Source organism: Octopus sinensis, unplaced genomic scaffold, assembly GCF_006345805.1.
Source record: "Octopus sinensis unplaced genomic scaffold, ASM634580v1 Contig02067, whole genome shotgun sequence".
Taxonomy (NCBI): domain Eukaryota; kingdom Metazoa; phylum Mollusca; class Cephalopoda; order Octopoda; family Octopodidae; genus Octopus; species Octopus sinensis.
This window is the reverse complement of record NW_021825346.1, coordinates 1675-14287: the sequence shown is the minus strand read 5'-3', so window position 1 is coordinate 14287 and position 12613 is coordinate 1675. Positions and strand designations below refer to the sequence as shown.

General features: G+C 34.7%; 1 protein-coding gene across 1 annotated transcript; it reads right to left on the bottom strand.

The window, feature by feature from the left end:
- Positions 1-766: 766 nt before the first annotated feature.
- Positions 767-12046, bottom strand: LOC115227221 (the record flags this gene model as incomplete). The annotated part of the gene is made up of 6 exons (XM_029798116.2): positions 11798-12046; positions 8640-8733; positions 4782-5008; positions 3451-3550; positions 2069-2110; positions 767-830 (listed from the first exon to the last, which is right to left on the bottom strand). Coding segments are annotated over exons 2-6 (521 nt in total), but the record flags the coding sequence as incomplete, so codon positions are not given.
- Between the last annotated feature and the right edge of the window lie 567 nt (positions 12047-12613).

The window sequence follows — 12613 nt, the reverse complement described above, 5'->3', positions numbered from 1 at the left end:
AAATTCCAGCAGCTAATTTACAAGTTAGAGGACATTTTTATTTAAAATTTAATAATAAGGCTAGAAATTGATATTAATCAATTAAAACCAGTGGCTTAGCATATCTAAAAAATCCAACTGGTAAATTGGCTGCTGGAATTTATTAACTGCAGAGTAGTTTCCAATCTCAACGCGCCAAAGTGAAGGCATTTGAAAGATACAGCTAAATATAAATTGTAGAACTTTATACATGCTGGATTTCGGTTGAGTGTTCTGTATCTAGTTCTGGAAATCATGTTTTGTAAATGACAGACTATGCTGACGATCTTGCAGATATTTGCGTGTCCATATACGTAAAATGGTACATAGGTAATCGTTTTTTTATTTTGTATATTTTCATTTGTCTTGCTTATTTTTACATTTTGGTTTTTTGCTGAGATTTTTCTTGAGAACACATTCTTCGTGGTAATGGTGATTTGACGTCTATGTTTAGCATATAGGATGTCCACTTTAGAGGTCAGTCCTCTAAATTTTGTATGTAACACAATTTTTAATCTTCATATTTTTTAAATATGCTAAGCCATTGGTTTTAATTGATTAATATCAATTTCTACCCTTATTATTTAATTTTATATATACATATAAATATACATACATATATACACACATACACACACATATATGCACTAATATACACAAATGCACACATGCATATATACTAACACATACATATATACTAACAAAAAGGAAACAAAATGAGAGAAAAGATTAATAATATATGAGTTACTTGATACTGAGGATGATGTTGATGCTGAGCAAGAATAATATCATGACTGCAAGGAGGCTAATATCTAAAGAAGAAAACAATAAGATAATCAAATAATATTTTATATATACTTAAGTAGCAGCTAATATACTTAATGTAAAATATTATCATCTTTCAAAATTACTAATGTAATTAAAAAGAAAATTAATTAGCCTTAGCGACAATTACCATCAAAATCAAGTGTCGATTCCAGGATAAAAATTAATAAAAATGTCGAATGGGGACATACTGTAGGAAACGAGTCTCGTCATTGGTAAGTAAGAATAATAAGTGTAGATATGGTTTGGTCTTATTAGACTACTTCAGTGAAGTATAGTGATATCTTTTCTTACTGGATCTCATATCCTCTCTGCTGCATGGTACAATTAAATTTTTTTACATAGTTTGAATGTTGAAGTAGTGTTCATTCCTTTTGACATTGATTATCATTAATACTAATGATTTTTCTTTCTATAAAGAGTGTAATTTTTAATTCTTTACTTCCTGTGTCATAAAGAAATAAACAAACCTTGTTTACATTCATATGGAAGGAAGTGAGGAAATATCTAATGCAAGCGAGAAAACTCTATCTCATCTATCATTCACTTTTGTTCTTTCACAGAATCATAAGACAGGGCTTTTGACTTGGGCATTTTTCAATATGATATTAAGAGTTAATTGATAAAAAATATTTTGGCGTGGTTGAGTCACTTCATTAAGTTTGTTAACCTCACTTAACTCCCTGTCCTCATACAAGAATTCTTGGTGAAGTTATTCAACTGTCAAACACCAGCTTAATAAGGATAAATCTATTCTACTGAAATTTTCATTATTTTCAGAATTATCATAATTAAAACAAAGTTAGAATATTTGAACACTAATGTGATAATAAACGGTTACACTCGTTTAGATATTCTTGGTGTAGTTATTAAACTTTCACTCAAATACAGAGTTGAGTTTTGAGAAAAGACCCTCCCCAGTCATAAAGTCATATTTAAGAGGCATTAGCCAGTTTCCATAGCTATCAAACCATGATATGACCTGACAAAGATTTTCAATATTTGACATTAAGTGGAAACCATTCCAATGATAGTCAGAGAATAATTACAAAGTCTCTAACCTAATACACTCACAAGACAGTAGGTTTTTTTTTGGCCCAGGGCGATAGTAAATGACACTTACTCTAGGTGTTATGCAGTGGGACTGAACTTGAAACAGTGTGGTTGCAAAATGAAAACTTGATAAACAAAAATTATGAGATGATACATGATAAAATATCATTACCTGTTTCCATGGAGGGACTCGTTTCATCATTATGTATTTTCTCTAAAAAATAAAGAAAGAAATTTTAATTTAAGATTGACAAAAATATCTCTGAAACACAAACATTATTATTAATCGGAGAAGTCCAATTCTGCTTCATGTGAGGATTGCCTATCTCAGTCATCGATGCCATCAATTTGGAGGAACCATTCAGTCTGGGAGAAATTCTTGCACCCAAGAACTAGCTGATGACAACATCAAATGATGAACAGACAGCTAACATCATCATCAGCATCATTATTTTGGCGTCCATATTTCCATTCATGCATGGAGCAGATGGAATTTGTTGAAGCAGATCTTCTATGGCTGGATGTCCTTCATGTTAACAATATGCAAAAATGTGTGTGTGTGTGTGTATTTACACACACATACACACCGTTTCTTGAATAGATAATAAGGGATATAATCCAGTCATCTCAATTTTGGTCTACTGCTAGATCTCCTGCAGGATGGCTTGGCTTGAAGTATCTGTCCTTTGAGTCTTTCTTATGTCGTTCTATGTCATTCATGTCCTTCATACCAGAGCCATGACCTCTCAATGTAAAAAAGTAGTGACTTGACCTGGAGAGACTCCATAATCTCTGAACTACACATTTTGTTAAGTTTTTCCAGAGATCCTTTGGAGGAACTTCGTTTTGGCCTCTTGTATTTGCAGCCATACTCTTTTAGTCAGGAGTGGTTAAATTTTTCAAAAGGAGGGCACAAGGTCAGAAGGGAATATTATTCCAGGAGAAAAGGGCATAATAACATTATTTAGAAGGGTGCACATCTTTTCTTGAGTGCTTCTCAGGCACTCCCTTTGGTCTGCCCCTGCTTTACATCATTATTCAACATCTATGACTTTAGATGAGGAGAGACTTGAAAACCAAATTGAAGATAATGAGTTTGGCTTTTTTACCAATCTCTCCATTTAATTAAACATGGTAGTTTGTTCTAGAACTCCTTTTTTTCTCCCAATAATGACATCTCCACACTTCTCACTACTATGACTTTTAAATATTCTATCACCTCAAACCATAATGTTTAACATTCCATATTGTTCTCCACTGAAAAGTCCAGAAGATTTGATTCCTGGACATTGACAAAATCACCTCTGGAAAATACTCCTGGGTTGACTGTTCACTACATTATCCACCCAACCGGTTTATGTTGGTGTACATGTGATGAAAGTATGGGCATATGTATGCATCTGTATCTCTCTGTATGAGTGTGTATTAATGCGAGTATGTGTATGTGTATGAATGTGTCTATGTGTATGAGTGTGTTTGATTATACTTGATGTTGATGTCTAACATTTAAAAAAAACAGTATTTAAATACGACAATTTCACATACACCATATACCTTTTGTTATTTGAGAAAATGCTTTCACCAAATTATTCAGAATTTTGCTTTCACCATTTGTTCTGAACTTATACTCTGAGTAATTGTCGATCAAACTTATCTGAAATGATAGATTTGAAATATCATTAATATAACTCACCTGATTGAACACTGATTATGATTTGCTTCAGTTTCTTGTCAAGGTGTTGATGTTGTTTGTCCTCACATTCTCTATTTCTGTCAACGTTTCATGGGGGAGACACTTTAAATACTTTCCATCCCACCCACTTCCAAATCAGTCAATCACTCAATCAATCAAACAACCAATGATATTTATATTACGAAAGTTTGATAAATAGATTCTATCGATTGACTTGTCTCCTAACCAGATGTAGCTATCAATGGGTTATTAACATTTTTCTTTTTAATTAAAAGAGTAGATGTGGATTTAGTACTGAGGTACAGTAGAACAGTCGACAATTGCATACTGCTTCCACTGCTTACAGCCATAAGATGTACCATTTGGGGTACCTATATATGGTGAAGTGGAATAAACCAGTAAGAATTAAATGATATTGGAGGTGAATTTTCAGTTGCTCAGGTGGTAGGGCGACACTTTGTGTGTGGCGGGGGTAGTTCATTACATTGGCACAAGGATATTCATCATCACTGTCACCATCATCACAATTATTATCACTACCATCACCACCTTCAGCAGCAGCAGCAGCAGTAGTATCACCCCACCACTATCTTCATCACCATTTCCATCATTATCATTATTTAATATTCATTTTCCAAGCTGGCAGGGTTAGACAGTTTGACAGGATCAGACGAATTGGAGGGCTGTCATGCACCATTGTCTACTTTGGCATGGTTTTTTTGGCTTGGACACCCTTCCTAATGCCAACCTCTTTACAGGGGTTACTTTTTGTTCTGACATCAACACTAGTGGTGATTGCCTTGTAATTTGCAAGGTTAAGGCTCTAAACCAGCCCCCTATAACAGAAGAAGAAATGAGAGAGCTGGAGATGAATCAAGGCAGAGGGATGGGGGATGGTAAGTAGGAGGGGAAGAGGGAGGGAATAAGGCAGGGAACAGGGTAGAAACAAAGGATGAGTGATAGGATGAAGAAAAAAGGGGATGAAAGATGATAGGGTAGATTGTGTGTAGTGAGGGACAGGTTTAGGGCTGTCCATCATTGGAGGTTTTAGAAAAGAAGTAGCAGTAAAGTTGGTTCCACTAAGAGTCTGGACCCAGACATTTTGAAGTATCAAATTCACTCCCCTAAAAATTGCACTCTGCCCCTCTATTGTCATTAGATATTTTTCAATAGATTAAAAATATAATTTTACTTCACTGATCTTTAGAATTTGATGGAAGAAATGGAGTTTTAGACTTGTGATTTCACCCTCTTCATATGTTTTCAGATTGAAATGCTTAATATAACTATCTCCATACACGGAGAAGTGATTCCATATGAATTTTCTAGAGGAAGAAGATAACTTGTCTTGAATTATTTCTACAGTGAAATTTCGTTTGTGTTCTTCAGGAGAAATAACTTTCAATAGCCAATTTTTGCCTGAAATATAAATTCAGAAAATATGTCTTTTAGTGTGTGTGTGTGTGTGTGTGTGTGTGTGTGTGTGTGTGTGTGTGTGTGTGTGCGCGTGTGTGTGGTGTGTGTGTATATGTGTGTGCATACACACACATAAATAAATATATATAAATCTTTAAGACACTTACTAAATGGTGCATTTATATCATTCACTTCAGGCACACATAATTTGTCACATCATTTAGGACTTGTGGAAGTAGTGATATAATGATTTGGTAGTATGGCAAAAAGTAATGATGTGGCAGTGCGGTAAGAAGTAGAGATGTATATAATATAAATAATGTAAATAATGTAAATAATTCTGCATCTCTTAAATATAAAACATGTCTTGAATTCGACGCAAGAAGCCAACTGAAATTATTAATAAAACAGCCTGCCCTAGATAAGCTAATTTCTAGATCTGCCTAATTGCTTTTCTGTCTTCACCAGGACATATATAGAAAATAAATGAGATATAGGCGCAGGAGTGGCTGTGTGGTAAGTAGCTTGCTAACCAGCCACATTGTTCCGGGTTCAGTCCCACTGCGTGGCATCTTGGGTAAGTGTCTTCTGCTACAGCCCCGGGCTGACCAATGCCTTGTGAGTGGATTTGGTAGACGGAAACTGAAAGAAGTCTGTTGTATATATGTATATATATATATATGTGTGTGTGTGTGTATCTGTGATTGTCCCCCTAGCATTGCTTGACAACCGATGCTGGTGTGCTTACGTCCCCGTCACTTAGCGGTTCGGCAAAAGAGACTGATAGAATAAGTACTGGGCTTACAAAGAATAAGTCCCGGGGTCGATTTGCTCGACTAAAGGCGGTGCTCCAGCATGGCCACAGTCAAATGACTGAAACAAGTAAATGAAATGAAATATGAATGTCCTGCCGAAGACAGAAAAGCCATTGGGTAGAAATTAGCTAATCCAGGGCCATCTATTTTATTGATGATTTCAGTTGGCTTGTTGCATCAAATTCAACATGTGTTTGCGACTATTTTTAGTGGCAAGACAATTGGGAGTCTATTTCTCAGCAAATAGGATAGAAAATGTTTTTTAAGCCCTTATTATAATTATACAAATAATTTCACCTGAATCAGTCTTCTTTTTTATATGCTGGCCCCACTAATAAAAATTTTTTTAAATGTCTTAGTCTCTATTATTGTAATTATATATATATATATATATATATATATATATATGTGTGTGTATATTGGCAGGGCAAGACTGCTAGGTAGTCGGCCGTATGCTAGAAATAGATAGTCAACGATCAAACTACAGAGAACTTTCTTTGTAGTTTGATCGTTGATGATCTATTTGTAGCATACGGCCGACTACCTAGCAGTCTTGCCCTGCCAATATACAAATATATCAGAATTTTCTCTGATTTCTCAGATTTTTTGCATGCTAGACTACTGGTTTTAAATTGATATTAAAATTAATATTAATTTATCTCCCTCATTATTTAAATATATATATATATAATATATATATATATATATACAGGGTTATTCAAAAAGGATGAACTGATTTCATTATGCAATATTTTAATAAAGAAAAGCAATAGAAAAACTACAGCTATGTCACAAATATTCACTCACAATCAACCTTTATTTCCTGTCTTACAAGTGTTCAATGTGGCCACCACCTGCAGCATGGGCAACATCAATGCAATAAGAGAATTCCTACCGGATGCATATCAGCATATCGCGATCCACTGAGTTGATCACTGTTGTTATTCGATGTTTACGGTCATCGAGGTTAGTGGGTAGTGGTGGAACATAAACGTAATCTTTTATATATTCCCACACGGAAAAAAATCACACATGGTGAGGTTTGGGGATCTCAAAGGCCAAGCACAAAGAGCAAAGTCTTGGGCCCCTTTCTGACCAATCCATCACTGGAGCACTTTTTCATTTAAAAAAGCTCGAACCATCAGGTACCAATGGGGCAGAACTCCATCTTGTTAAAAAATGAAGTTATACAAATCTGCTTGTAGTGAAGTGAAGGGCCAGTTTTGGAGCATATTGGGATAGGTTTGTCCTGTAACGGTGTTTCCTTCAAAGAAAAAGGGACCATGAACCTTCTCCTGAGACACAGCACAGAAGACGTTTACCTTAGGGGAATCTCTTTTGTCCTCAACTGTTTCATGTGGGTGCTCTGGTCCCCAAATACACACATTGTGACGAATGACTGTGCAATTCAAGTGAAAAGTTGCTTTATCACTACAAATTAAACATGAAATGAAGGTTTCAACTTCCATCATCTCCAGTATTGATTTGCAAAATTCCATCTGCTTCCTCTTTTCACTGGTAAGTGCCTGAACTAGGCATAGTCTGTATGGTTTCAAATGTAGACATCTTAGCACACAACAGAGAGTGGATTGAGGGATCACAAGCTCACAGCTAGCTCGATTTTTGGACTTCTGCGGGCACCCCTTAAACGCTGCATGGATTCTTGCCACTTGCTTCTCCGAAACTCGTGGCTGTCCTGGACTTTTTCCTTTTACACAGACACCCACTGTCTTGCAATTGTTGAAACCACCGTCGAATGTTCTTAGGACAGGGCAGATTAATGTCGAATCACCTTCACAAAGCACACTGCACCCTGACAACCGAATTTGTTTTTGTGAACTCAAGAACACAGAGCACCTTTTGCTGAGGACTCACCATTCTGAGTGTAAAGAAACAACTGAAAGTTGCCAGAAGAACAACGTGACTACAGTGCCTCTGTGGCAGCCATTCAAAACTTAGAAAATTCAACCACTACCCACTAACTTCGATAATCATAAACATAGAATAACAACACTATCAACTCAGTGGATCATGATATGCTGATACACATCTGGGAGGAATTCTGTTATCGCATTGATGTTGCCCATGCTGCAGGTGGTGGCCACATTGAACACTTATAAGACAGGAAATAAAAGTTGATAGTGAGTAAATACTTGTTGCCTAGCTGGAGTTTTCTATTGCTTTTCCTTATTAAAATATTGCGTAATGAAATCGGTTCATGCTTTCAAATTTCACAAAGTTTACCACCAGCACTTGCAACCTCAGTTTATATATATATATATATACACACACTCTAAGACCTATTCAGTAATTTAAGACATATACCTGTGAACTTGTAAGATTAACCATTCATTACTTGTTTTTCTGTTTTACAGTAGAGATGTAATCCACAGATTTATAAGCACTTTCAATTAACCCCTAATACTAGAGAGATTCTCGACTCATCTGAAGCTTTAATTCATTAAGGGACTTACTAGAGATACCTTTTATTTCTTCATTCGTTTCATTGATTACACAGAAACTAGCACAAGATCACACAGAACAAGTTCTTTATGTGATCTCATGCCATACTGATTATTTATCAAAGGAATAAAATAGTGCTACTCATGATTATCAATGACATGAAATTTTAAGAAATTTGTATCAAGTACCCAAAACAATATGTGAATTCTATGCATATTTTCCTTGAGTTTCCCTAATTTCAATTTCAAATTTCTAACTCTACTTTGAATTATTACAAAATGATTCGCTCCCTTTTAATAGCTGTACCAATTAGAGAGACTAAAGGTGGTTGATTTAGTTGTTAAATGTAATCTTACTGTGCAGGAGTTTACAAGAATATTCAGGTGAGTTTGTCTTGTGTATGTTAGCACAACCATATTCTTCACCAGTAAGTAATCTTGTCATGACAATCTGAAAAATTATAGAAGAAAATTGTTAGCTGATTAGTTTTATTATATATTTAAATTAACACAAATGTCTACACTGATAGAAGGGCAGTTGTTGCCTCTATGAGTGGTGTTATGATCAATATTTTTCACCCATTCTAACAGCCAATTTTTGTCTGAAATATAAATTCAGAAAATATGTCATTTAGTGTGTGTGTGTGTAATTCTGTATGACATTAAATGATGCATTTATATCATTCATCCAAGACTCATATAACTTGTATAAACCAATGTTAGCTTCTTTTATTTCTTTTTTAAGGGCATCTAGGATATAAAAGCCTACAAGGTCAGCTATCTCTGTACTGTCATAGCTCCTCATTGTCACATGAAATAGCTTGTCTCCGTTCCTTTTTACCCAGTAGGAATTATCATGAAAGAGTAATGACTTTCTTGTGTTCATAAGCCTTGTACACAGACATATGTTCCAAACACCCACCAGCAGTAATTAAATCGATAGTTAACAACGTTAGTAAGTGGATCTCCAATTTATCTGTTGACAAAGACACTTTTGAAAAAGCTGCTTCATATCATAATGCTGCATTATAAAAGTCCAACTTCAAAAACAGTATACACTACATTGAACCAAATATAAACAGACCAAGAAGATACAGACAGAGGAAAACCTTCTGGTTCAAGCCACCTTATAGCATGAACGTAGCTACTAACATAGTTAGGGAATTCATAAAATTTATAGACAATCACTTTCCACATTTACACAAATACCTCAAGATCTTCAACAGCAACACTGTTAAAGTTAGCTATAGCTGCTGCCCCAATATAGGGTTAACAATACTTAATCACAATAAACATAAACACACCAGAAACACCCCAGAAAGACAATGCAACTTCGGATCCTCAAACTGCTGCTCTCAAAACAACAACTGTCTCAAGAAAGAACCCATATACAAAGCCAAGATGATGGACCCCAACGGAATAGCAAAGACATATATCCGAATGACAGGCAACTCATTCAAGGAAAGGTATACACAACATTTTGCATCATTCAGAAATGAAAACAAAAAACATGCGACATCCCTATCAAATATGATATGGATCACAGATAGAATATATCCCAGATAGAATGGAAAATTATTACCAAAGTCAAAAAAATACAGAGGACAGGGTATCAAATATGAACTCTGCATTACTGAAAAATTAAACATTATACAATCAACAGATAACATCTTAAACATTGGGGATGAATCCTTCTCTCCCTGCATACACAAGCAATATTTTACACACAAATACTTCAAAGAAGACCCTGTAGAAACGAAAGTAACCCCACCAGGAGAGCCCCTTTTCTAAACATGAACACACATAGCACACAAACTTCACAAAAAAGGAAATATGCCCCAATGACGAACTAACTCAACATACAAGTAGAAAAACATCATGCTCAGAACAAAAACGAATAATGCAAAATAATTAACCACAAAAAAATTTACCCAAAAGACAAATTCAAGGAAGACAAACACTTGAAAGAAGCCACTCGAAAGTAATGTCCTTTGGAGTCATTGATTCATTGCTTTATTTAGGCGAATTTAAGAGAAGTCCCATGAACAAAGTGAGACTGTTTCCCAAAATGGAGGTGAACGCCTTTATCCATGTGATCAGCTTGAAAAATTAAGATATTTTCCTACTTTTCTTAACATGAAACCAATTAGACATAATTCACAAATAAAAGAATTATATATCCACCAAAGTGGTGTTGAGCACTCATTTCATCATTTGACATTTACGTGTATAAATATAAATACACGCATACACACACATATATGCATGCACACCACACACACACACCACACACACACACATAGTAATCTTTGTAGTCACTTCAACATGGCTGTTCCATTGGATCAGACTTCACTGCGATTTTTTTGCCACATGAGGATATCACTTCTAGCTGGTTAACTATGCACAGCTGCATCAAATATATTGCAAGCAGGAGGGTGAACCCTTACCACCTTCTAGTGATGGGACTAGCATACCAGTATCGTTTCGGGCTATTTCTGCCTCTCTTCAGTACTGGACAGTTCATCTGCTAGTGATGGCAGTAGCTTGATTCTGCTTGCAATATATATATAAATTCAAGCAGTGCACAGTTGCTGATTTTGCAACAAGCTAAAAAGCAACAGCAATCATCTCTTAGAGAGATTTTAAACCTAGATTTTTAGCTTCTTGAAAAATCAACAACTCTGTGTTGCTTGAATTTATATATATATATATATATATTGAGAGTAGAAATGAGCTACTGCTATCTCTAGCAGTGTCTAGTACTAAAGAGTGGCAAAAATAACTGGTTTGCTGGTCCCATCACTCGAAGGTGTTTAGGGTTCATTTGAGAAGGAAAGATATATAAAGATATTGTAAACTACAATATTTTTTATATATCTTATTTCTACTTTCATTCTAATATTTCCCTTATTTCAATGATATTTTGATAAAGAGTTAGCGGAGCAACACTTTGAACATATTAAAAAAGTATTCATAAAAATAAATGAATATAGGTTTATACTAACACAAGAAAATGGTACACCCCCTTTCCACAGGACAAAGTGGTATGATCCAGCCACCATAAAGTAAGACAGTCCATTGCTGTAGGTGTTCAGTAGTAGTAGGGTCATTGTACGAGTTCTCAGTTGGAGTCAGTGTCAGTTACGTGATATATACAAGTTTGGGTTACTGTCAGGATAGATGTTTCAAAGTCATTGTCTTGTGGACCTCTCAATGATAGCATGAGAGACAAGTCAGAGATAATAAGATGCGGAAAACTGCCACAACATAACAGTGGCAACAAGAACATTACAGTGCCAATAAACAATGTACAAGTGGATGAGGATCCACACTATAACACCATATTATCTCAGAAAAAGAAAGACTGACTGAATAAAGATCTTAGGTTCTCTTGTCAAGGCTGATCAGGACTTTAATAACAACATCAATAATAGCAATAGTTACAAGAAATAAGCAAAGAATTAAAATAAAAAAAAAAATGCAATTACAGAATTCAAGAAGGTAAAAATTCTCACTTTGGATAAGTCAATAGATTTGCTGTTGTTTTCAAAGGCTATTTCAACCTCACCAATGCTTATATTTCCAATATTGGTAAAAGCAGAGAATGTGGGGAGATCAGCTAATTTCTTTAAAGTTAGACCTTGTGATGATTTTGTTTCACTGCCAAACACTGCATAAAATATTTTTATTTCTTCTATATTTCCTGTTAGTTTGGATTGTGAGGTTAATTCTATTTTCCACACAGATTCTAGAAAAGAAAGAAAATTTTAAAAAAGTAATATAAAGGATGGTATAGCAGTTGTGATTCCTTATATAAAAAAAAAGAAATGTGCTGTAAAAAGTGGTGAATTACTTGACATCTTGAGATCTGAGTTATTCCTCAACAAGAAATGACTGATTTTCTTAACATTAACCTTTTTCTTACCATATTTCTGTTGAAATACAATGTCTTGGTTTCCAATAATTTTGAGAACAATGAAGAGTTTATTAGATAACTTTGTTACTTGTAAGCTGATGTTTGGAATATAAGTTAACATGGAATTTTGATGGAAAGATCACTTTAAAACAAAGAATTTGTATCATAGAACTTGGGATAGTTTCAGGCAGATTGATATCAAAAGAATTAAGAAATAAAGAAATGGTAGTTCTAACATTTATAGTTAAATTATGGTTAATGAGTTGAATAATTAATAAAAGACAGAATTATTAGCAACAATTTTTATTAATAACATTAAACATTTATAATATGCATAATACGCAATTTTTTTGTTTGTGAGTTATGTTTGTTTGTTATGTATGTACGTGAATCAAGAAATAGGGAAACTGTCAAA